Source organism: Pongo pygmaeus, chromosome 21, assembly GCF_028885625.2.
Source record: "Pongo pygmaeus isolate AG05252 chromosome 21, NHGRI_mPonPyg2-v2.0_pri, whole genome shotgun sequence".
Lineage (NCBI taxonomy): Eukaryota > Metazoa > Chordata > Mammalia > Primates > Hominidae > Pongo > Pongo pygmaeus.
Window position 1 is genome coordinate 35,113,264 of NC_072394.2, and position 26,728 is coordinate 35,139,991.

Genomic DNA, 26,728 nt, shown 5'->3' on the forward strand with positions numbered 1-26,728 from the left:
ACTATCCTAGCTGACCCAATCAGAAGAAGGGTCTTTTTTTTTTTTTTTTTTTTTTTGATACAGAGTCTTGCTCTGTCCCCCAGGCTGGAGTGCAGTGGCGTGATCTCAGCTCACTGCAACCTCCGCCTCCCGGGTTCAAGCAATTCCCCTGCTTCAGCCTCCTGAGTAGCTGGGACTACAGGCATGCACCACCATGCCCGGCTAATTTCTTGTATTTCAGTAGAGATGAAGTTTCACCATATTGGCCAGGATGGTCTTGATTTCCTAACCTCATGATCCGCCTGCCTTGGCCTCCCAAAGTGCTGGGATTACAGGCGTGAGCCACCGCGCCTAGCCGATCTGGGTCATCTTATGGCAGGTGGATGTTTAGGGTCAAGACCACCCAACCACGTCACCAGTGAACCCTCAACAGGCACTTACATTCCCTGCTCTGCCCTTCAGTCCTTCACTCCCCACGACCTGGGAGCAGGAGAGCAGAACCAGAAGGCAGGGCATGGATGCTCCTGCCACTACCCTGTTGCACAGACAGCCATGACTCCCTTTAGGACCACAGCCTAAGGATCGTCTGGTAGGCTCTGGCCCCTGACTAACTCCCTGGCCTCCTCTCCTTTTGCCCAACACTCACCCCCAGACTCTGGGCCATCCTCCTTCTCACTCCCTGTACAGGTGAAGGCATCCCACTCAGCAGTGCCATGTGCCGTCCCCCACTGTGCCTGCTTGCCTCACCCCTGCAGGTGCCTCATGATCCACTTGTGCCTCACTCTGCTCTGGGTCAGAGGGAGTGGGCATCTGTCACACGGCACTGGAATCACTGTCCACCTCCCTGAGAGCAGGCTCTGCACACCCAGCATCTAACACAGAGCTTGGCATGCAGGCTGGGGAGTAGGGGGTAAGCAAGGCCAAGTTGTGTTTCTAGAATATTACTTTGTTTTTTTGTTTGTTGTTTTGTTTTTGAGACAAATCTCACTCTGCCGCCCAGGCTGGAGTGCAGTGGTGCAATCTCTGCTCACTGCAGCCTCTGCCCCCTGGATTCAAGCAATTCCAGATTACTTTGGGTTAGAAAGATTTTGTAGTGGATTCAGGCAGGGCTGAGAGGAGACTATTTAATAACAACCTAGACACTAGAAGGAGTGGAAATCTAAGAGCTGATGGGCTAGAAATCATGAGATCTTTACCAATTGGTTAAAATTCAGACTCTACCATGTACCAGCTGTGGGCCTTTAGGCAAACTATTGAACCTTTCTGAGCCTCAGTTTCCTCATCTGTACAATGAAGATAATTATAGTTCTAACTCGGGGTTGCTAAAAGCAGTAAAAATAAGCTAATGTACATAAAGCACTTAATGCAGTGCCTAACACAAGGAATCACTTAGTAAATGTTGGCAATTATTACTTTTATTATTACTCATGGAACACCAGTACTGAAAAGGCCTTGAATTGAATCTAAATCAATTCTTGCATTTCGGCTGGGTGCGGTGGCTCACACCTGTAATCCTAGCACTTTGGGAGGCCGAGGTGGGGAGGGGGCGGTGGATCACTTGAGGTCAGGAGTTCAAGACCAGCCTGGTCAACATGGTGAGACCCTGTCTCTACTAAAAATACAAAAATTAGCCGGGTGTGGTGGCAAGCGCCTGTAGTCTCAGCTACTCAGTAGGCTGAGGCAGGAGGATCACTTGAACCCAGGAAGTGGAGGCTGCAACAAGCCGAGATCGTACCACTGTACTCAAGCCTGGGCAAGAAAATGAGACTCAGTCTCAAAAAAACAAAAACAAAAACAAAAACAAAAAAAGATTCCTGCATTTTATCATCAGGAAACTGATGCAGGAAAAAAAAGGTCTTGCCGGCGCAGTGGCTCACGCCTGTAACCCCAGCACTTTGGGAGGCCGAGGCGGGCAGATTACCTGAGGTCAGGAGTTCGAGATCAGCCTGGGCAACACGATGAAACCCCGTCTCTACTAAAAATACAAAATCAGCCGGGCGTGATGACACATGCCTGTAAACCCAGCTACTCGGGAGGCTGAGGCAGGAGAATTGCTTGAGCCTGGGAGGCGGAGGATGCGGTGAGCTGAGATCGCGCCATTGCACTCCAGCCCTGGGCAACAAGAGTAAATCTTGTTACCAAAAAAAAAAAAGAGAGAGAGAGAGAGAGAAAGAAAGGTTTTGCCAGTACCTTCTGTCCAGGCCTTGCAAACCCAGAGTGGCCCCAAATCAGTGGGGTCTCCTTCAGGCCGCGCAAGGCAAGCTGGAGAGCTGCTGGAAATCAGCTGATGTGCTGGCAGAGCTCCAGCCCAGAGTTTCTCATGACTTGCAGCCGACATATTCCCAACATCTCAGCTCATTTCAGGCAAAATCGTCGAGCATATTTTAGGATCAGCAAAAACCCACAATGCCTTTGGCCGAGCACTTTCCCTCTTCTTGTTGAAGCCCAGGGGTATTTTCTAGGAAATTGAGTCCATCTGTTTCTGATTCATTCGTACTTAACTCATCACCGGGCTGTTTTGTAAGAGCCCTTTGATGTGAAAGCCGCCTTATTCTATAAGCCTCTCTAAGCCTTTATTTAGTCAACAGTAGGTAAACGGGTCTCTCCAAAGAGGCCAGAGGCAGCATATTGATCTCCTGCTACACAAAGTCCATGTGAAGGGAAAGTGTGGCCCAAACGCCTGCCTGGAGACACTGAGACTCCCCGTCTTTGGGCCTAGCAGGGCAAAGCAGACCACTCCCTAGCCCTGACCCAGCCTGTGGGGCTAAGCCACGCAGAGGGACCTCCTCTGGCGACTCACTAACTCTCCTCCCCAGGCACTGTAACCCAGCGTCCTCCTCCATAACTCACAGCCTTGCTACATAGATTTACGATTTCCTGTAAGTTGCCCAAGAGTTCCTTTTTTTTTCGTGGGGGACAGGGTCTTGTTCTGTCACCCAGGTTGGAGTGCAGTGGTGTGATCATGACTCACTGCAGCCTTGACCTCCCAGGCTCAAGCAATCCTCCCTTCAGCCTCCCACATAGCTGGGACCACAGGCGTGTGCCACCACACCAGGATAATTTTTGTATTTTTTGTTGAGAGAGGGTCTCGCTATGTTGCCCGGACTGGTCTTGAACTCCTGGGCTCAAGTGATCAGCCAACCTCAGTCTCCCAAAGTACTGGGGTTATAGGTGTGAGCCACCGTGCCCAGCCCCAAGTGTTTTTTTTTTGTTTTGTTTTTGTTTTTTGGTTTTTTTTGAGATGGAGTTCAAGCGATCCTCCTGCCTCAGCCTCCCAAATAGCTGGGACTACAGGTGCCTGCCACCAGGCCCAGCTAATTTTTGTATTATTAGTAGAGACAGGGTTTCATTGTGTTGGTCAGGCTGCTCTCGAACTCCTGACCTCAGGTGATCCACCCGCCTTGGCCTCCCAAAGTGCAGGGGTTACAGATGTGAGCCACCGTGCCCAGCCAATAGAATTTTTTTTTTAAAGAGAACCATTGGTCTAGCCATTCATTTAGTCCTTGGGTAGAACTTGCAGGGGGATCAGGTAGCTACCTACCACCAATAAATTTGCTTGGTTTATCATTTTCTCCAAAAGTACTCAGTACTATGGCTTAGTACTAAGCACCCAAAGATGAGTGATAGAGGTGATGATGTACAAGTCTGAAGCAGGCACTGCATTCAGTCCTCAGAATCACCTTCAGAGGATACACTATCTCCATTTTATAGATGAACCTCAAAGGTATGGAGAGGTGACACAAGCCTCCAGGTTACGCACTGCTTAGCACCGGGGCTGGTGCACAGTGGGCGGCTAACATATTCTCACTGAACTGGTGCATCCACGAATATAAACAGTAAGAGTGGATTTAGGTCGAGCATGGTGGTTCACTCCTGTCATCCCAACAGTTTGGGAGGCTGAGGCGGGAGGATCACTTGAACCCAAGAGTTTGAGACCAGCCTGGGCAACAGAGTGAGACTTCATCATTGCAAAAAATTTAAAAATTAGCCAGTCATGGTGGTGTGCACCTGTAGTCCTAGCTACTCTGGTGGCTGAGGTGGGAGGAGCTCTTGAGCCCAGGAGTTCAAGGCTGCAGTGAGTTATGAGTGTGCCGCTGCACTCCAGCCTGTGACAGAGTGAGACCCTATCTTTAGAAAATAATTTTAAAAAAGGAGGTGGTGGGCTGGGCGCGGCGGCTCATGCCTATAATCCCAACACTTTGGGAGGCCAAGGTGGGCAGATCACCTGAGGTCAGGAATTCAAGACCAGCCTGGCCAACATAGTGAAACCCTGTCTCTACTAAAAATACAAAAAAGTTAGCTGGGCGTGGTAGCATGTGACTATAGTGCCAGCTACTCAGGAGGCTGAGGCACGAGAATTGCTCGAACCCAGATGGCCAAGGTTGCAGTGAGCCAAAATCACGCCACTGAACTCCAGCGTGGGAAACAGAATGAGGCTCTGTCTCAAAAAGAAGAAAAAAGAGATGGATTTAAGTCTTAGGCCAGGCACGGTGGCTCATGCCTGTAATCCCAACACTTTGGGAGGCCGAGGCAGGTGGATCACCTGAGATCAGGAGTTCCAGACCAGCCTGGTCAACATGGTGAAACCCCATCTCTACTAAAAATACAAAAATTAGCTGGGCATGGTGGCATGTGCCTGTAATCCCAGCTACTTGGGAGGCTGAGGCAGGAGAATCGTTTGAATCTGGGAGGCGGAGGGTGCAGTGAGTAGAGATCGTGCCACTACACTCCAGCCTGGGCAACAAGAGTGAAACTCCATCTCAAAATAAATAAATAAATAAATAGATAAATAAATAAATAAATAAATAAAAATAAACCCAAGTCTCATTCAAAGTCAAACACATTCTACCACATTAGCAGGAAGTGTTACATGAGGTAATGCACACTGTGGGAGAGAAAGGACTGCCTCCCTTCTTCCTGCCTTCCCTCCCTCCCTCTCATTTGAGTTTATGAAAGCAGTGATGCAACCAAAGCTTTTCTGAATCTAACCTACCCTCAAGACATGCAGGGCCTAACTTAGGGAGCAGCGATGAACAGAGATGGTAAGGAACTGGTTCCACAGGGGCCATGACATGTGGGACCACCTGCTAGAGGAATTGCAAATGACTCAGGCCACGGGCTCAGATCAGCCCAGGGAATCACCGCAGTCTGGACAGCAACAAGGCATCTACAAATAACTGAGGTGGTCAGTGGGGAGGAAGTTCAGTTGTTTTGGCTGGAAAAAAGGTTGTTTTTGTTTTGTTTTTTTTTTTTTTTTTTTTGAGATGGAGGCTCTCTCTGTCACCTATGTTGGAGTGCAGTGGCCTGATCTCAGCTCACTGCAACCTCCACCTCCTGGGTTCAAGCAATTCTCCTACCTCAGCCTCCCAAATAGCTGGGAGTACAGGTGTGTGCCACTATGCCTGGCTAATTTTTTATTTTTAGTAGAGATGGGGTTTCACCATGTTTCCAGGCTGGTCTTGAACTCCTGAACTGAAGCAATCTGCCCGCCTTGGCCTCCCAAAGTGCTGGGATTACAGCCGGGAGCCATCACTCCCTGCTTGAAAAAATGTTTTTTTAAATGATGTTCTCAGTATCTACGTTCTTAGCAACTAAGATGATGGATCTTAGTTATAGAACTCATAACTAATAAAATCCTTTAGGATTACAGTTCATACACCAAAAAATAGAAGCTATAATAATCTTGTATAAAGGTAAGAATCTAAAATAGAAACTATGGAGAGTGGCTACCTCTGGGGAATAGGTTGTTTTTACTTTTCATCTTTTTCAGTTCTATAACATTTGAATTTTTATTAAGTATATTTCATGTATTGTCTCTATAAATAGAGCACATTAATTTATATTTAAATTGAAAATTTTTGAAACTATAAATAAGCAAAAGAAAAAAATTAAAAACCTATAATTCTACTGCCCAAAAATAACCACTGATAACATTTTTGTTTATATCCATTTTATCCATTTAGTTTGTTTCTATGTAAACATTTTTTTAAAAGAGAAGTTTCACCCTCATCTCTCTATGTTTGGCTTTTTTTTTCTTTGAGAGGGAGTCTCGCTCTGTTGCCCAGGCTGGAGTGCAGTGGCACAATCTCAGCTCACTGCAACTTCTGCCTCCCGGGTTCAAGCGATTCTCCTGCCTCAGCCTCCTGAGTAGCTGGGACTACAGGCGCTTGCCACCACACCTGTCTATTTTTTGTATTTTTAGCAGAAACAGGGTTTCACCATATTGGCCAGGCTGGTCTCGAACTCCTGACTTTGTGATCCGCCTGCCTTGGCCTCCCAAAGTACTTGGATTATAGGCATGAGCCACCGCGCCGGCCTGTTTTTTTTGTTTTTTTTGTTTTTTTTTTTTTTTGAGACAGAGTCTTACTCTGTTGCCCAGGCTGGAGTGCAGTGGCGCGACCTTGGCTTACTGCAACCTCCGCCTCCCAGGTTCAAGCAATTCTCCTGCCTCAGCCTCCTGAGTAGCTGGGATTACAGGTGCCACCACTACGACTGGCTAATTTTTTTTAATATTTTTAGTAGAGACAGGGTTTCACCATCTTGGCCAGGCTGGTCTTGAACTCCTGACTTCGTGATCCACCCGCCTTGGCCTCCCAAAGTGCTGGGATTACAGGCGTGAGCCACCGCGCCAAGGCTTTTTTAATTTTTAATTTTTCATAAAGGCAGGGACTCACTGTGTTGTCTGGGCTTGTCTCCAGCTCCTGGGCTCAAGCACTCCTCCCACCTGCGCCTCCCAAAGTGCTAGGATTACAAGCGTGAGCCACTGTGCCTGGCCCTCACCTTACTGTCTTCTAACCTCATTTTTGTGTCTACACATCATGACCATGATCCTCTTTGTAGCACTCTCTTCAACATTAGTTATTCTCATATTAAAACAGGGGCCATTTACATTGGTAAACATTTAAAAAACTGGAATGTATCCATGCTTTGGAATGCAACGCTGGCACAGTGATTCATGCCTGTAATTCCAGAACTTTGGAGGACTGAGGTGGGAGGATTGCTTGAAGCCGGGAGTTCGAGACTAGCCTGAGCAACATAGCAAGAACCTGTCTCTACAAAAAATACAAAAAAATTTAGGTGAGCATGGAGACCAGTAAAAGGCAAAACAGTAGGGACAGAAACCAGGCCAGTGGCTGCCAGGACTGTGCTGATGGGAGGGCTGAGCATGGTGGCACATGCCTGTAACCCCGGCTACTTGGGAGGCCGAAGCAGGAGAATCACCTGAGACCAGGAGTTCCAGACCAGCCTGGGCGACATGGCAAAATCCCATCTCTACTAAAAAATACAAAAATTGGCCAGGCATGCACCACAGGGCTTTTAGGCTCAGCCGGGCTCAGGCGGCTCCATGGTGCTTCCAACAAAAATTGAAAAAAAAAAAAAAGAGAGAGAAAAAAATTAGCCAGGCATGGTGGCACGCACTTGTATTCCCAGCTACTCAGGAGGCTGAGGTGGGAGGATATCTTGAGCCTGGGAGGTGGAGGTTGTGGAGAGCTGCAATAGTGCACTCCACCCTGGGCAACAGAGTGAGACCCTGTCTCAAAAACAAAACAAAAACAAAAACAAAAAACAACCCAGCCATAAAAAGAAAGAACTACAGACGCACTAGCAATGTAGATGAATCTCAAAAACATTATGCTAAGTGGGAGAAGTGGGGCACAAAAGGCTACATAATGGGCCGGGTGCGGTGGCTCACACCTGTAATCCCAGCACTTTGGGAGGCCAAGGCAGGCGGATTACTTGAGGTCAGGAGTTTGAGACTAGCCTGGCCAACATGGGAAACCCCGTCTGTACTAAAAATAGAAAAATTAGCTGGGCATACTCAGGATGCTGAGGCAGAAGAATGGTGTGAACCCGGGAGGCGGAGCTTGCAGTGAGCTGAGATCATGCCACTGCACTCTAGCCTGGGTGACAGAGCGAGACTCCGTTTCAAAAAAAAAAAAAAAAAAAAAAAAAATTAGCTGGGCATGGTGGTGTACGCCTGTGGTCCCAGCTACTCAGGAGGCTGAGGCAGGAGAATCACTTGAACCCAGGAGGCGGAGGTTGCAGTGAGCCGAAATCACGCCATTGCACTCTAGCCTGGGCAACAAGAGTGAGACTCCCTCTCAAAAAATAAAAAATAAAACAAGCCTCCATAATGAATGATGCCACTTATATGACATTCTGGAAAAGGCAAAACAGTAGGGACAGAAACCAGGTCAGTGGCTGCCAGGACTGTGCTGCTGGGAGGGCTGACTCTAACCACACACCAGGGCACTTCGTGGGGTAATGAAAATCGTCCATGTCTTGACTGTGGTAGTGATTACACTACCACACATTTATCAAAACTCACTCAACTGCATACTCAAGAAGGGTAAATTTCACTATATGTAAGTTACTTGACTGCTCCCACCCCCCGCCAAAAAAAAAACAAACAAAAGTGCTGTCCAAATATAAAGTATCACTAGACATTACAGCACTTTTCTCAGAGATTCTGAAATACCTTTGTGAAATGTGACAAATGTTAAAAAACAAAAACAAAAACGAAAACAAAACCCCAGCCAGGTGTGGTGGCTCATGCTTGTAATCTCAACATTTTGGGAGACCAAGGCAGGAGGATCCCTTGAGCCCAGGAGTTTGAGACCAGCCCTGGCAACAGAGTGAGACCCTGTCTCTACCAAAAAAAAAAAAAAATTAGCCAGGCATAGTGGCGCATGCCTGTAATCCCAGCTACCAGGGAGGAGTACCTGAGCCCAGGAGATCGAGGCTGTGGTGGGCCGTGGTCACACCACTGCACTCCAGCCCAGGCAATAGAATGAGACTCTGTCTCAAAAAAAAATAAAGCAACTTGGAAAAGACCAAGTATCCTTTAGAAAAATATTTGTTGTTGAGTGTTCTGTCTTTCAGAAAGGCCATTTTCCACTCTGGCAAATGCTCATGTGTGAGGTTGCTGGTCCCACAAGGGAGCAGTTGACCACTTGGGCTATTTGAGGACTTTCCACAACATCATCAGCTTTTTTATTTTTATTTTTTAAATATGAGGCTGGAGTGTAGTGGCACAGATCATGGCTCACTGCAGCCTCTAACTCCAGGCTCAAGCAATCCTCCCACTTTAGCCTCCAGAGCAACTGGGACTACAGTCACATGCCACCACATCTGGCTAATTTTTAAGTTTTTTGTAGAGACAGGGTTTTGCTATGTTGACCAGGCTGGTCTGGAACTCCTGGCCTCACATGATCCTCCTGCCTTGGCCTCCTAAAGGGCTGAGATTACAGACGTGAGCCACCGTGCCAGGCCCAGCTTCTTTTTTTTTTTTTTGAGATGGAGTCTAGCTCTGTCGCCCAGGCTGCAGTGCAGTGGCGCGATCTCTGCTGGCTGCAAGCTCTGCCTCCTGGGTTCACACCATTCTCCTGCCTTAGCCTCCCAAGTAGCTGGGACTACAGGCGCCTGCCACCATGCCCGGCTAATTTTTTATATTTTTAGTAGAGACGGGGTTTCACCTGTGTTAGCCAGGATGCTCTCGATCTCCTGACCTTGTGATCCACCTGCCTCGGCCTCCCAAAGTGCTGGGATTACAAGCGTGAGCCACGGCACCCGGCCCCCAGCTTCTTTTTTTAATGCCACTATAGTAAAAATAAACAATAGTGTCAGAACTCAACAGTTATAGGAAACAAGAATGATAAGCCAAAAAGTGAAAAAATGAAAGAAAAAAAAAAGAACTGAACAGTCAACACCCCCTCCCCCCACTTGATCTTAACATCCCAGCCAATCCAGTCCTCTTCCCTCCAGGGAAAGAATACAGGTATTTCTGGCTCATCTCCTCTTGGGCCAGACTATTACCATCCTAATGAACACTATACTCCAAAAGCAAATAAACTGCAATCAAAAGTGAGATTACCAGACAGCAGATTTCTAAACAGAATTGGAAGAAGAGTGAATCGATGCAAAGGTGCAGTGCTAACAGTAAGAAAAATCCTGCCCAAATCCCCCAGCATTGCAGCAAAACCCCTTGACAGTCTGCAGAGCCTGATCAATGCCCCTTATTCAACAGAGTATATTCGTGACAAAATTCCAATCCAGCAAAGGAACTGTAGTAGTTCTGGAGTTCATAATGGGCTCTGAACTACTGTAAATGGGAGTGAGGATATAATCTACTCTTACATAGAAAAAACAATCTGGCCAGGTGCAGTGGCTCACGCCTGTAATCCCAGTACTTTCGGAGGCCGAGGCGGGCGGATCAGGAGGTGAGGAGATTGAGACCATCCTGGCCAACACGGTGAAACTCCACCTCTACTAAAAATACAAAAATTAGCTGGGTGTGGTGACGCGTGCCTGTAATCCCAGCTACTGGGAAGGCTGAGGCAGGAGAATCGCTTGAATCAGGGAGTCAGAGGTTGCAGTGAGCCGAGATCATGCCACATCATTCCAGCCTGGTGACAGAGCAAGACTCAGAGGTTGCAGTGAGCCGAGATCATGCCACATCATTCCAGCCTGGTGACAGAGCAAGACTCCGTCTCAAAAAAAAAAAAAAGAAAGAAAGAAAAGAAAGAAAGAAAAAAAGAAAAAACAACTTGTCAGTTATCTGTGTTCAGGGCTTATCACTCCCTCCCCCAGGGCCTAGCAAAGCTTTTGCCCATAGGAGGCGCTCCAGGAATGTTGGTGGAGTCAGGGAGCAGGATAGTCAACTGCTCTGGGAAGAGGACCCCCTTACACTGTGGAGCTATCTGTGATCTATGTTAAAACTGACCCACAATGAAAACAACTTCCCTGGCCTTTTTTTTTTTTTTTTTTTTTCCAGACAGAGCCTCACTCTGCCGCCCAGGCTGGAGTGCAAAGGCGTGATCTCAATTCACTGCAACCTTCGCCTCCCGGGTTCAAGCAATTCTTGTGTCTCAGCCTCCGGAGTAGCTGGGACTATAGGCACGAGCCACCATACCTGGCTAAGTTTTTGTATTTTTAGTACAGATGGGGTTTCACCATGTTGGCCAGGCTGGTCTCGAACTCCTGACCTCAGGTGATCCGCCTGCCTCGGCCTCCCAAAGTGCAGGGATTACGGGTGTGAGCCACCACACCTGGCCTGGATTTCTTCTTCTAAAGCCAGGGAGGTTTGTTAACATTGCTTCCATGGAGGCTCTACACTCAGCCTCATTTCATTTCAACAAAGGGCAGGACCTGTTCCAAGGCTGGCTTGGGGATGAGGAGTGGGGCTGAATGAGGCTGATTGTAGGGGTGATTGAGCTGAAAAGCAAGTCTCCTATCAAGAAGCTCATGGGCTGGGCATGGTGGCTCACGCCTGTAATTCTAGCACTTTGGGAGGCCGAGACAGGCAGATGGCTTGCGCACAGCAGTTTAAGAACAGCCTGGCCAACATGACAAAACCCTTCTCTACTAAAAATATGAAAATTAGCTGGGTGTGGTGGCAGGTGCCTGTAATCCCAGCTACTAAGGTGGCTGAGGCACAAGAATCGCTTGAACCCCGGAGGTGGGGGTTGCAGTGAGCCAAGATGGTGCCACTGGACTCCAGTCTGGGCAAGAGAGCAAGACTCTGTCTCAAAAACAAGACAAAACAAAACACACACACTTACACACACACACACACACACGCACAAAATAAAGAAAGAAACTCAGGGGCTAGTGGGAAAGAGAATCCTGGGAACAAATAATTACAACGATTTGATAATAAGTAGCTTACTGGTTAGTTAAGCATGCTCTGTGTGATCTACCCCAATAACCTTGTGAGGTGAGAATTATAACCCTGTTACAAAAGGGGAAACTAAGGTTCTCAGATGTTAAGGAGTTTGCCCAAGGTCACACAGTTAATAAGCAGAAAGGCCAGTATTGAAACCCAAGCAGGGCTGGGTGCAGTGGCTCACACCTGTAATCTTGATGCTTTGGGAGGCCCGAGGCGGGAGAATCACTTGAGTCAAAGAGTTTGAGACCAGCCTGGGCAATGCAGTGAGACCGCCCCCTCCCAATCCCGCCCCCCCCACCCACTCTCTACAAAGAGAAAAAAGAAACCCCAGGCAGTCTGACTTCAGAGCTTGCACTCCTAACCCCTGAAGCAGTGGAATGAGGGCCCAAGGGGTGTTTATTATGGCCAAGAACTATCAGGAGAGGCCTTTAGAAATGTGGGGCAGCGCTGTGAGCCCAAGGGGAGAAGAGGCAGATGGCATCATGGCTCGGTGGCTGTAAGCAACCTGGTAGTCTAGATGCTCCAGTAGGATGCCTGCCAGGAGGCAGTGGAGATGGAGCATTGGAGGAGGTCAGCAGGGCCAGGCTGTCAGGGCTGGGTGTTCTAAGGAGTTCTGACTTTCCTCTGGACACCTGGCAGAACCCTGAGCAGTGGATCTGTTGGGTGACATGAGACTTGTGCATAAGAATGGTCACACAGGAAATGGGCTGGACTGTGGAAGCTGTGAGGCTGAAGACTCCAGGGGGGCCATCAGGAAGCCAATGTTGTGATCCAGGTGGGGCAGCAGCGGCTGAATTGGGCAGGGCAAGGAGCTCCTTGGTCAGAATCTGTCCAGTGGCCAGCTGGATGCAACTCTTACACAGCACCCGGACTTGGACCTGCACCGGATGGCTTGGCGTGCTGGAGGCCCTTCTAGTCTCAGGAGCCCATTTCTGAATCAAGCAGGACCCCATGGATCACAAGACAGCACTGTCTGACCCCTGGCCAGTGACCACAGTTTCAGTCTCCAGGCCTCAGTTTCCCCATCTGTAATATGAGTGAGTTTTAAACAGGTTGTATTGGCCGGGCATAGTGGCTCACACCTGTAATCCCAGCACTTTGGGAGGCCGAGGCAGGCAGATCACCTGAGGTCAGGAGTTGAAGACCAGCCTGGCCAATATAGCGAAACCCTGTCTCTACTAAAAATACAAATCTAGCCGGGCATGGTGGAATGCATCTGTAGTCCCAGCTACTTGGGAGGCTGAGGCAGGAGAATCGCTTAAACCCAGGAGGCAGAGGTTGCAGTGAGCCAAGATCACACCACTGCACTCTAGCCTGGGCAACAGAGCAAGACTCCATCCCAAAAAATAATAATAATAAATAAATTGATTGTATTTTAGGTACCTTCCCGTTCTGACTTTCTGTGAACTTTTTTTTCTAATTTTTTATTTTTACTTTTTTGTGAATTCTTTTTATTAATACATTAGATTCTCATGGCCTCAAGCTACATGAGGTTCTCTGAAAACTCATGAACACATCTGGACACTGTTCAAAGGCACTCATCTGTTCTTCTTTGGAACTTTTGGACAGTAAACTTGCTGGTGGAAGCAGAAATTGAAAGAAGGTAGAGATCAACTTGGCACTATGAGGATTAATTTTGTGTCAACTTGGCTGGACCACAGTGCTTAGAGAGTTGGTCGAACACTATTCTAGATGTTTTTCTGAAGGTGTTTATGGATGGCACTAAATTTTTTTTTTTTTTTTTTTGAGATGGAGTCTCACTCTGTCACCCAGGCTGAAGTGCAGTGGCACAATCTCGGCTCACTGCAACCTCTGCCCCCCGGGTTCAAGCAATTAGATTCTCTTGCCTCAGCCTCCCAAGTAGCTGGGATTATAGGCACCTGCCACTGCGCCCGGCTATTTTTGTATTTTTAGTAGAGATGGGGTTTCACCATCTTGGCCAGGCTGGTCTTGAACTCCTGACCTCGTGATCCACCTGTCTCAGCCTCCCAAAGGGCTGGGATTACAGACGTGAGCCACTGTGCCCAGCCGACACTAACATTTAAATCAGTGGACTTTTGCCAGGTGCGATGGCTCACCCCTGTAATCCCAGTACTTTGGGAAGCCAAGGTGGGCAGATCACGAGGTCAGGAGTTCCAGACCAGCCTGACCAACATGGTGAAACCCCGTCTCTACTAAAAAAAAAAAATACAAAAATTAGCCGGGCGTGGTAGTACACACCTGTAATCCCAGCTACTCAGGAGGCTGAGGCAGGAGAATCGCTTGAACCCGGGAGGCAGAGGTTGTATTGAGCTGAGATTGTGCCATTGCACTCCAGCCTGGGCGACAGAGTGGGACTCCGTCTCAAAAAAAAAAAAAAAAAAAAAAAATCAGTGGACTTTTAAGTACAGCAGCCCCCTCTTATCCATGTGGGATATGTTCCAAGACCCCTAGCAGATTCCTAAACCCACAGATAGTCCCGAGCCCAGTTTTTCTCAATCTGACAACAGTACCTGCTACTAAATGATTAACAGCATATATAGCATGGGTACCCTGGAGAAAGGATTGATTCCTATCCCACAACATGAATTCATGTCCAGGATAGAGTGGGCCAGCACGAGATTTCATCATGCTACTCAGGATGGTAGGCAATTTAAAGCTTATAAATTATTTCTGGAATTTTCCACTTAATATTTTCAGACTGTGAGTAAATGAAACCAGGGAAAATGAAAACATGGATACAGGGGGACCTATTGTATAGCAAATTCTTCTCCATAATGTGGGTGGGCCTCATCCAATCAGTTAAAGCCTTAAAAAAAAAAAAAAAAAAAAGCCTGGCATCCTATGCCTTCCTCCCCAGCAAGGAATTCTGACAGCAGACAGCCTTTATTTTCCTATTTTTTTTAAGAGACAAGGTCTCACACCATTGCTCAGACTGGTCTTGAACTCCTGGGCTCAAGTGATCCTCCTGCCTCGGCCTCCCAAGAAGCTGGGAGTACAGGTGCACACCACAGTGCCTGGCTAGTAGATACCCTTTGAACTGCAACTCTTCCTGCATCTCCAGCCTGCTGGTCTACTCTGAAGACTGACCATGTCACTGTAATCATGTGAGCCAATCTTTTGAAATAAAAATCTCTCTCCCCACATACATATACATATGTACACATACATCCTGTTGATTTTGTTCTGAGAACTGTGATTAACACTGGCACCATTTATCAAAACTGCTCATACTGGACCAGGCACAGTGGCTCATGCCTGTAATCCCAGCACTTTGGGAGCCCGAGGCGGGTGGATCACCTGAGGTCAGGAGTTCGAGACCAGCCTGGCCAACATGGCAAAACCCCGTCTCTACTAAAAATACAAAAAAATTAGCCAGGTGTGGTGGCATGCACCTGTAATCCCAGCTACTCAGAAGGCTGAAGCAGGAGAATCACCTGAACCCAAGAGGCAGAGGCTGCAGTGAGCCAAGATTGCGCCACTTCACTCTAGCCTGGGTGACACAGCGAGACTCCGTCTAAAAAAACACAGAACAAAAACAAACAAAAAAAAACACTGCTTATGCTGGTTACGATCCATCCACAAAACTGAATATGCTACAGCCACAGGGAGGGGATGCAGACTCTTTATGTAATGATATGGAAAGATCTCCTAGATGTATTAACAAAAGTATGTAGAGTGTGCAATTATCTGTGTAAACAAAAAAAGGGTGTAAAAATAAAAATTCCCATTGTTTATTTTTTCATTTTTTGAGACAGGATCTCACTCTGCCACCCAGGCTGCAGTGCCGTGGTATGACTGATCACAGCTCACTGCAGCCTCTAACTCCTAGGATCAAGTAATCCTTCTGCCCCAGCCTCTCAAGTGGCTGGGACAACAGACATACACCACCAAGTTCAGCAATTATTTTTTTTCTCCCGATACGGAGTTTTGCCTGTTGCCCAGGCTGGAGTGCAGTGGTACGATCTCGGCTCACTGCAACTTCTGCCTCCCGGGTTCAAGCAATTCTCCTGCCTCAGACTCCTGAGTAGGTGGGATTACAGGTGCCTGCCACCACAACCGGCTAATTTTTGTATTTTCAGTAGAGATGCAGTTTCATCATGTTGGCCAGGCTGGTCTTGAACTCCTGACCTCGTGATCCGCCTGCCTCAGCCTGCCAAAGTGCTGGGATTACAGATGTGAGCCACTGTGCCCAGCCACGTTCAGCAAACTTTTAAATTTTTTGTAGAGACGGGGTCTCCCCATGTTGCCCGGGCTGGTTTCAAACTCCTGGCCTCAAGCAATCCTCCTGCCTCGGCCTCCAAAAATGCTGGGATTACAGGTGTGAGCCACCGTGACTGGCCGTATTGTTTCTATGTGGAGGAAAAAAAAAACCTGTGGAAGGGTACCTAAGAAACTAACAACAGAGGTTTTCTATTGGAACAGGCCAGTGGGAGAATTAAGTAAATGGGAGACAAGGGAGAAGAAACCTTTTGTTTTACTCTTTTTTACACTCTTTGATAAACGTACATATTCTATGACCCAGCAGTTCCATACCCATGTAATTACCTTATAAACATACTTCCATATGTGCAAAACGACATATATACAAGGATATTCTGTTGTGGCATTATTTGTAAGAGAAAAAGAATGGGAACAACCTAGACACCCATCAGCAAGAAACTGATTAAATAAATCATCCATTTGAAGTAGAACGGTGCATTTGTTATCAAGAATGACGCAGTTCTCTGTGTTCTGATATGGAACAATTTCCAAGTTGAATGGAAAAAAGAAAGGGGCAGGATGGTGGGTACATAATGCTACCATTTGTGTGGGAAGAAAAGTGAAACTATATGCATATCCGTTTGCAAATGCAGTTAATGTCTCCAGAACAAAGAATAAACTAATAACAGTGGCTACCTCTGGGGAGGAGAACTGGGTAACTGGGGAGGGGTTATTACCTTACACTGTACCTTTTGAATTATGGGCATCTTTTATCTATTCGAAACTTTATAAAATTTCTGAGGTGGTATTTGCCAGGTACGGTGGCTCACGCCTGTGATCCCAGCACTTTGGGAGGCCAAGGCGGGCAGATCACAAGGTCAGGAAATCGAGATCATCCTGGCTAACATGGTGAAACCCCCTCTCTACTAAAAATACAAAAAATTACCCGGGCGTGGTGGCAGGTGCCTGTAGTCCCAGCTACTCAGGAGGCTGAGGCAGGAGAATGGCGTGAACCCGGGAGGCAGAGCTTGCAGTGAGCCGAGATGCTGCCATTGCACTCCAGTCTGGGTGACAGAGCGAGACTCTGTCTCAAAAAAAAAAAAAAAAAAAAAAATTCTGAGGAGGAGGGGTAGTGGAGGAGGAGGAGCAGGAAAAGTCACATGCTAGAGTGGGGGCTAAAGCCATCTGTACACAAAGCATTTCACATGTTACGCTTTTTCCTGTGGCTTTTAACCTGAGTTTCCCCGGAATTGCTCTTACAAATTCCAACTTTGGAACAGACCCAATTTCACTGGAGACCCAGGATCGTCACAAAACCAAGAAGATAATTTTTAAAAACAAGAGCAAGCACTAGCTCTCTGCAAGGTGCACGACTCTCTAATCCATGCAGAAAGACAACTGGATCCAGACCTTTTCTTCAGAACCTTTTTATTCATCATCTAACCAACAGAGGTGGTTGGCTCGAACTCAAACTAAAATGGCCTCAAAAGGCCTGCCTCGTTACAACATGACAGGGCAAAACCAGAAGTAGGGACAGAGTTTAGCCTCAGTTCTCTGCAGAGAAGACCAAGCATGTATTTATACACAGGTGCCTCATTAAGAACTGATTGGCAATGTTCCACCAGCACAGACCCAGAGTGCGCAGAAATCCGTGGGGGCTCTGTACATGTGTCATTCAGACAATCTGCCGATTCCTCAGCCATAAACAAGCTCTTGCTTTTTGGGAGGAGGGTGATCAGCATGTTATCTTGAATGATGGCACCATTTCTTTACTCTGGAACTTTGAAGGGGAGGTGACAACTTATTTTCTCCCCTGAATCTGAGATGCAGTGGCCTGTCAGGGTATCTAAAATGTGTCCTAGAAGACAGATAGGTGGTGGTGGTTGCCCTAACAGAGAGTTTACGGGGTAATTGTGTTGCGCTCTTTCAGTATTTAATCCTGCTGTTTTTCAGAAACCCTTTGCACCTGGGCCCCATGGAGCCAGCAGGGCCCCATGGAGTGTCCCACAGGCCTGTGAGTGAAGTGCCTCTCAGAGCAGTCACCCAGGGAAGGGAGGAGGGCAGGGAACGGGGCAAGGGGAGATGCAGGGACAGAAATCAGCAGAAACACTCCATGCTGGTTCTGACTCGCTCCATCTCGTGCAGGAAGCTGTAGAACTGAGGCAAGGTTAATTCTGGGGAGAGAAAATTCAGCTTCAGATAAATGTTTCCAACTCCACAGAATCATCCAAGAAAATTAATTTCCACCCAGAGGATTTTTTTTCTTTTTTGGCTTAATACATCTAAGCAGCTCTTGATGGGTAATTGATCATAATAAAGAACTGAGACTTGAATGCAGAAGGTTCTCTGCTCCAAAGGAAAAAAAAGGGGAGTGAGTGTTCAAATGGCACAGCTCCATGGCACAAAGAGATGAAAGGGTATCATTCGGGATGTTCAATGTGACTTCTATGGCAAGAGCTTCTTGCTCATCAACCTTCTTCTTCAATCCCAGCCATTCCGTTCCCTCCCTTTCCCTTTTTCAAAACGGCTCTTCAACTGTGGGGGCTCCAACCTGCCAATGGCTTTCTAACACTCCTTGTGCCATCTTTCAGGAGAGGAAACGCAGTGGAACAGCTACTCCACAGCTGGCAATGACTGTTTTTATAGAAGACATGATTTGTGGTGAGTGTCACCAGCCCCTGACTGCAGAGAACACAGAAAAGGTGAAGAGGCTCAAGTGGGAATTCAGACTCACCTATATACACATTTTCGGTTTGATTTCCTTTCTTAACCACCAACTTTAGCTGATGAAAGACAAAGAAATAATTTAAATTTAAATGATGACAACTGGGCAAAGAAATTCTTAAAACCCTTTGACTTAATTAAGGTTCCAACCTGAGAGTCATACAAGAGCAGTCTGGATCATCCACCACCGAAAATTCTAACAATTCCCATGATTATAGGAACGATCATGCATCAATGAATAACGCTAGGATCTATTCATCTGAAAGTAGGCAACGTTAGTGACCACATCTTTAGCTGGCCACACTGCTCTGAGATATATAAGGTACTTCAGTAAAACAACCATTTAAATATCCATTTAACCCAACATAGATTTGATAATTTTTAACCAAGTCAAAAATCTACCCATTTTCAAGGATCAGAAGACTTACTTGTAAAAATATACTTCCCACTTTCTCCAATTCGCTGCTCCCAGATGTCACTGTGACAAAAAAAAAAAAAAAAAAAAAAAAAGAGAGAGAGAGAGAGAAAAATAACAAGTGACTGATTGAGGACTGACTCTGAAGACCCCAGTTTTGCAGCTGTCCAGCAGAAGCCATGTGGGGGCAAGTATGAGGGCAGCAAGGTGTGCCTTTGGAAAGTCAACTTATCCAGAGGCATGAATGGAAACAGCTACTGAATGTGGACAGAATACAAAACAGCAGCTGCTGCCCCAACAGTGCTGGGGACTACGTCATGCCTTCCCCATAGTGGCTGTGTCACAGCCTCTGCACCCCAACCCTGTACCACCCAAATAACCCAGGACTGGTTGTAACTAGTTACCTCCAAATTTCCACTCCATATCTATGAGCTGGTTAATCATCAGAGTCTGACCTATGGCCCATCGAGCAAGGGTGGGAGCATTCTGCTTCCACTAGAACAAAAGCAAAAGACAAAGTCAATTACAATAGGAAAATCTCCCCCTCTCCATCCTGCCCCAAACATCGCAATATTTAGCATTGACACAGATAGTGGGGAGGGTGCAGAAGATAGTGGGGAGGGTGCAGAACGAAGGGCTCAGTCTATATGCACATACCTAGGGATGTAGGAGGGCACAGAGTGGCAGATCACAACATTAACGTTGTATTTTTCATTCCAAGATTTAATCCATCTTGGAAAAAAAATGGTGCTGCCATCATACTGGCCCCCACATGGCTTCTACTAGACAATTGCAAGATTGGGGTCTTCAGGGTAAGTTCTCAATCAGTCACTTGTTATTTTTCTCTTTTTTTGTCACAGCGACATCTGAGAGCAGTGAACTGGAGAAAGTAGGAGGCATATATATATATATATATATTTTTTTTTTTTTTTTTTTTTCTTTGAGACGGAGTCTCGCTCTGTTGCCCAGGCTAGAGTGCAGTGGCGTGATCTCGGCTCACTGCAAGCTCCACCTCCTGGCTTCACGCCACTCTCCTGCCTCAGCCTCCCAAGTAGCTGGGACCACAGGTGCCCACCACCATGCCCAGCTAATTTTTTGTATTTTTAGTAGAGATGGGGTTTCACCGTGTTAGGCAGGATGATCTCAATCTCCTGACCTCGTGATCCGCCCACCTCGGCCTCCCAAAATGCCGGGATTACAGGCGTGAGCCACCGGGCCTTGCCAGTAGCAGGTATATTTTTATAAGTAAGTCCTCTCCTGATCCGTGAAAATGGGCAGATTTTTGACTGGGTCAAATCAGGAGAAATGATTAGAGATGCACTGAATAGTGCTGGTTAAAGCTGTGTGTATGACATGCGCATGAAGTCAAATGAAAACCTTAGGCTGGGGAAATGATGATACTGATAGATAGTTTGGCCTTACTTGGCATTTCCCATTGTTTTCTCTCTTCATGATATAAAAGCAAGGGGCTGGGCATGGTGGTTCACGACTGTAATCCCAGCACTTTCAGGCTGAGGCGGGTGGATCACCTAAGGTCGGGAGTTCAAGACCAGCCTGACCAACATGGTGAAACCCCGTCTCTACTAAAAATGCAAAATTAGCCAGGCATGGTGGCACATGCCTGTAATCCCAGCTACTTGGGAGGCTGGGGTAGGAGAACTGCTTGAACCAAGGAGGTGGAGGTTGCAGTGAGCCGAGATTGTGCCATTGCACTCTAGCCTGGGCAACAAGAGCGAAACTCTGTCTCAAAAAAAAAAAAGAAAGAGGCTGAGCACAGTAGCTCACGCCTGTAATCCCAGCACTTTGGGAGGCCAAGGTGGATGGATCACGAGGTCAGGAGTTCAAGACCAGCCTGGCTAACACGGTGAAACCCCGTCTCTACTAAAAATACAAAAAATTAGCCGAGCATGGTGGCATGCGCCTATAGTCCCAGCTACTCAGGAGGCTGAGGCAGAAGAATCACTTGAACCCGAGAGGCAGAGGTTGTGGTGAGCCGAGATCACGCACTGCCACTGCACTCCAGCCTGGATAGAATGAGACTCCATCTCAGAAAAAAAAAAAGAAAGAAAGAAAAGCAAGGGATCTTAATTAGCCATTAACCTTGATTAAGAGGAATTATACCTTTTCAGAAAAGTAAGTGGCTTTCTCCTCACTAAGACCTATAAGAGAACAGAAGGAGATATTAACATAATAAAAAGCCTCAGAAGCCAGTCACCCTGAGCAACCTTGGCCAATGACCTACCCAGAGTTATGAAATCCGCCTGGACCTGCTTGGCTGTGAGACTCTTCTTCAAAGCACCTGGGAGGCAGGGGAGAAATCAGTTAGAAAGGCAGACCAGTGAATTAGTCGGCAATAAGTATTTAATGGGCACAACCTATGTGACCTAAAGGACAAAAGGAACACCCAAAGACTGGCCAGCTCCAAGAAGATCTCAATCCAGCCACAGGGAAAGAGCATCCGAAATGACCGGAAAACAAGAAAGACAGTACATTTTAAAATTTATTTATTTTATTTAAAAAATATATTTATTTTTGCCGGGCATGGTAGCTCAAGCCTGTAATCCCAGCACTTTGGGAGGCCAAGGCAGGTGGATCACGACATCAGGAGATCAAGACCATCCTGGCTAACACGGTGAAACCCTGTCTCTATTAAAAATACAAAAAAAAACAAAAAATTAGCCGGGCGTGGTGGCAGGCACCTGTAGTCCCAGCTACTCGGGAGGCTGAGGCAGGAGAATGGTCCAAACCCGAGAGGCGGAGCTTGCAGTGAGCGGAGATCGCGCCACTGCACTCCAGCCTGGGCGACAGAGTGAGACTCCGTCTCAAAAAAAAAAAAAAAAAATATATATATATATATATATATATATATATCTCAAAATATATATATATTTATCTCAAAAAATATATATATTCTCACTCTGTCACCCAGGCTGGAGTGCAGTGGCACGATCTCCGCTCACTGCAACCTACACCTCCTGGGTTCAAGTGATTTTCATGCCTCAGCCTCCTGAACAGCTGGGACTATAGGTGTGCGCCACCACACCCAACCAATTTTTGTATTTTTAGTAGAGACTGGGTTTTACCATGTTGATCAGGCTGGTCTTGAACTATTGACCTCAAGTGATCTGCTCACCTTGGCCTCCCAAAGCGCTAGGATTAAAGGGCTGAGAGCCACCATGCCTGGCACATATTTTTTTTTAATTGTACAACACAATTATTTATCCCTCCAACCAGTGTGAGAGAAGTCAGAGACAACAGAAAAGACTTCACGGACTTGGGGATGGAGCAACTGGTCTGAGGAATGAGTAAGGCTACGAATTCCTGGAGCAAGAGGCAGGGGAGCATAATGTCAGGTTGGGCACAGGGGGCAACCACCTAGAGCTCCACAATGCATTATGTAGCCACTATTGCATGTGGTTACGCAAATTTTAATTAAATAAAATTTAAAATTCCATTCCTGTCTCACTAGCTATTTCCTGTGTCAGTCACACAAGGCCAGCGACCATTGTACTGAACACTGAAGATTACAGACCATTGACATCTGCAGAGAAAGTTCTATTGGATGGCGTTGTCCTAAGAAATTAGCTTTCACACAGTACGCCAAGATGGACTAAACAGACTAACCTCTACAATTCACAAGTCACTTCCACAGGGGCTGTCAAAACTTCTCAGAAGCCCTAGGAACACTCCCCTGTGGTGGCCACCTTGTTTTGCTAGGCTCCAATTCCTGAAAACAATGCCAGCAATCTGGGCTTCTCAATGTTTAACCTGCAGGCTACATCCCCAGTCACAATTTGGCAACCACTCTCAAATTTTCTACTTTTTAGTTCACCAGAAAATGACTAATTAAAGAATAGGAAGATGCCCACCACCATCAAGGGAAGGCCCTGAACCTATACCCCAAACCCAAATCCCCACCCCCACCTCACTCCAGAAAAACAATCCTAAAGGCTGTTGTACCGGTAAAATCAACCATATAAACAAAGGGAGGAAATCTTTTATCTCCAAAATCAGACTGAGCAAGGAAGCCACACGGAATAAGAAAAAAAAAGGCAAGACCCCAGGAAACCTTAGCCATAAAGGCCCTCTGAGAAGGTGGCTACTTCCCAGCCAATCCAATTAACTCCTAACTACCATGAATACAGCATCTTAGTTTATATCCAATTCAAATCCAATGCTTTATTTGACAATTCCCAAACACTGGGCTTTATTATTGTAACTTTTTTTTTCTTTGAGACAGTGAGACAGGGTTTCACTCTATCGCCCAGACTGGAGTGCAGTTGGGCAATCTCAGCTCACCTCCTACCACCCCGGGGTGGGTGGGTGTGGCTCAAGCAATCCTCCCACCTCAGCCTCCCACATAGCTGGGACTACAGGCGTGTGCCACGACGCCCAGCTAATTTTTTGAATTTTTGTAGGGACAGGGTCTTGCCATGTTGCCCAGGCTGGTCTCAAACTCCTGACCTCAAGCAATCCACCCACCTTGGCCTCCCAAAGTGCTGGGATTATAGACATGAGCCACCATGCCCAGCTATTATTTTAACTTAATTTACCAGGAAAGATTAAGCATTTTGGGGAAAAAATTTGGCAAATGCAGATAGTCAAGAATTGCACTGCCAAGAATTCACCCAACCAAGCTGCACCCAAAAGCACACTGAGATATACAGGGGAAGCTCTTTAGCAATGTGGATAGTAGGGATGAAAGGTCATGGAGAGACCAGGCACGGTGGCTCACACCTGTAATCCCAGCACTTTGGGAGGCTGAGGTGGGTGGATCACTTGAGGTTAGTAGTTCGAGACCAGCCTGGCCAACATGGCAAAACCCCGTCTCTACTAAAAGTACAAAAATTAGCTGGGTGTGGTGGCATGCGCCTGTAGTCCCAGCTACTCGGGAGGCTGAGGGTGCAGTAAGCCGAGATGGCGCCACTGCATTACAGCCTGGCGACAGAGTGAGACTCTGTCTCAAAAAAAAAAAAAAAAAAAAAAAAACAGGCTGGGCGCCTGTTACAAAATTAGCCAGGAGGGTGAGGCAGGAGAATCATCTGAGCCTGGGAGGTGGACGCTGCCGTGAGCCGAGATCTGCCACTGCACTCAAGCCTGGGCGACAGAGCGAGACTCCGTCTCAAAAACAAACAACAACAAAAACAACAAACAAAAACCTCAGGTAAGACCATGCTTTTTTTTCTGCTCAAAACCCTCTACTATCTCCTATTTCACTCAGAGTAAAATCCAAAGGTTGTACAGTACCCTGCGTGCTCTGGCCTCTCTTAGAACCCCGAGGCTCTCTCCCTTGCTTACTCTGCTATTTTTACAATATGCCAGAAAGCTTTCTACGCCTGGCCATTTGCCCTTGCAGTTTTCTGCACATAGCTCATCCCTTCGCTTCATTCAGGGTTCTGCCTGACTCTTCCCTCCTCAGAAAGGATCCCCGACCATTCTATTTCACATTTTTTCTTTTTTTACTTTTTTTTTTTTTTTTTAATCTCATTCTGTCATCCAGGCTGAGTGCGGTGGTGTAATCACAGCTCATTACAGCCTTGACCTCCTGGGCTTAATGGATCCTCCCACCTCAGGCTCCTAAGTAGCTGCGACTACAGGCATGCTCCACAATGCTTGACTAATTTTTAATTTTTTTTCTAGAGATAGAGTCTCACTATCTTGCCACCTTGGCCTCTCAAAATGCTGGGATTACAGGCATGAGCTGCCAATCCCAGGCTCATTCTAATTTAAATAGCACTGCCCTTCATTCATACTCGTATCGTGCTGTGGGATATTCTGCATTGCATTTATAACTACCCAACTTTATGTTATATATTTATTATCAATTTTTCCACTAAAACACCAGCTTGATAAAAACAAAGACTAGGCTCATTTTGCCTACTGCTGTGTCCCAAGCTCTGAGAGAAATGCCTGGCAAAGTTTATTGGTTGGCACTCAATAAAAACACGTTGAGTGCAAGAATCTTTACAATGGATTGCTATCCAGGCTTTAAAAAAATTATGTAAGGCCAAGTGCTGTCATCCCAGCACTTTGGGAGGCTGAGGTGGGAGGATACTTGAGCCCAGGGGTTCAAGACCAGTCTGGGTAATACAGGGAGACGCCATCTCTACAAAATAAAAAAATTAGCAAGGTATAGTGGCACAGGCCTGTGGTCCCAGCTACTCAGGAGGCTGAGGTGGGAGGATGGCTTGAGCCCAGGAGGTTGAGGCTACAGTGAACCTTAACTGCATCACTGCACTCCAGCCTATGTAACAGGGTGAGACCTCATCTCAAAAAAAAAAAAAAAAAAAAAAAGATGTAGCTCAGTAGCTCTTGATGGACCAACCTGCATAATATAATGTCAAGAAAAAAAGGAAAGGCACCTATAATCCCAGCACTTTGGGAAGCTGAGGTGAGAGGATTGCTTGAGGCTAGGAATTTGAGACTAGCCTGGGCATCATAGCAAAACCCTGCCTCTACAAAAAAATAATAAAAAATTACTTGGGTGTGGTGGTGCACACCTGTAATCCAGCTGCTCAGGAGGCTAAGATAGGAGGATCGCTTGAGCCCAGAAGTTTGAGGCTGCAGTGAGCCATGATGGCACCACTTCACTCCAGCCTGGGTGACAGAGCAAGACTCTATCTCTAAAAATAAATAAATAAAAATAAGTGTTACTTTGGCCAGGCGTGGTGGCTCATGCCTGTAATCCCAGCACTTTGGGAGGCTGAGGCGGGTGGATCACTTGAGGTCAGGAGTTCGAGACCAGCCTGGTCAACATGGTGAAACCCCGTCTCCACTAAAAATACAAAAATTAGCTAGGCATGGTGGCACACGTCTGTAGTCCCAGCTACTTGGGAGGCTGAGGCAGGAGAATCGTTTGAACCTGGGAGGCAGAGGTTGCAGTGAGCCGAGATCACACCACTGCACTCCAGCCTGGACGACAGAGTGAGACTCTGTCTTAAAAAAAAAAAAAGGAAACAGTTAAAGGAACAAGGCCACAACAGTCAGCAAATGACAGAGCCAAGTGGTTTATAGGCCAGAGGAGTTCTTTCTACACCAGGTCATTCTCAGACGCTATCTTGGTGCTGCGGTATCAAGCAATGCCTCGACAGTTGCTGACAATGAAGTCAACAAAGCTGCAGGGACTGAAGAGCAAGCTCTCCATCCTGAAGTTACCTCTGGAGGGCAGAGGCCAGACTTGAAACATGGATTGGCATCATGCTAGGCCTCAAGCTCTTAACTTCTTTTTCAGCTTTTTCCTGTGGTGATTCCTTTGTCCTAAGCAAATGCCAGCCATAAGACAGACCTGCAACATTTGACCCTATGTCAGACAGAATGAAAATTGTGTTAGGGCCTCTTGGAGGGTGGGGTGGGGGGAGGGATAGCATTAGGAAAAATAGTTAATCCATGCTGGGCTTAATACCTAGGTGATGGGCCGGGCGTGGTGGCTCATGCCTGTAATCCCAGCACTTTCAGAGGCTGAGGCAGGTGGATCACGAGGTCAAGAGATTGAGACTGAGGGCTGGGCGCGATGGCTCATGCCTGTAATCCCAGCACTTTGGGAGTCCAAAGCATGCAGATCATGAGGTCAGGAGTTCGAGATCAGCCTGACCAACATGATGAAACCCCATCTCTACTAAAAATACAAAAATTAGCCGGGCGTGGTGGCAGGCACCTGTAATCCCAGATACTCAGGAGGCTGAGACAGGAGAATCGCTTGAACCCGGGAGGCGAAGGTTGCAGTGAGCCGAGATCGTGCCATTGCACTCCAGCCTGGGCCA

The 26,728-nt window shown here is 46.9% G+C and overlaps 1 protein-coding gene across 2 annotated transcripts in view; it reads right to left on the reverse strand.

The window, feature by feature from the left end:
* Nucleotides 1-17,240: 17,240 nt before the first annotated feature.
* Nucleotides 17,241-26,728, reverse strand: part of COMMD7 (COMM domain containing 7) — a 38,373-nt gene continuing 28,885 nt past the window's right edge. For both annotated transcript variants that reach the window (XM_054467043.2, XM_054467044.2), the window contains exons 4-9: nt 21,211-21,267; nt 21,090-21,127; nt 19,373-19,463; nt 18,982-19,031; nt 18,564-18,612; nt 17,241-18,003 (exon numbers count right to left, since the gene is read on the reverse strand). In XM_054467043.2, coding sequence (XP_054323018.1) covers nt 17,927-18,003; nt 18,564-18,612; nt 18,982-19,031; nt 19,373-19,463; nt 21,090-21,127; nt 21,211-21,267 — 362 coding nt within the window. In that variant the 3' untranslated portion in view covers nt 17,241-17,926. The remainder of the gene's footprint in view (nt 18,004-18,563; nt 18,613-18,981; nt 19,032-19,372; nt 19,464-21,089; nt 21,128-21,210; nt 21,268-26,728) is intronic.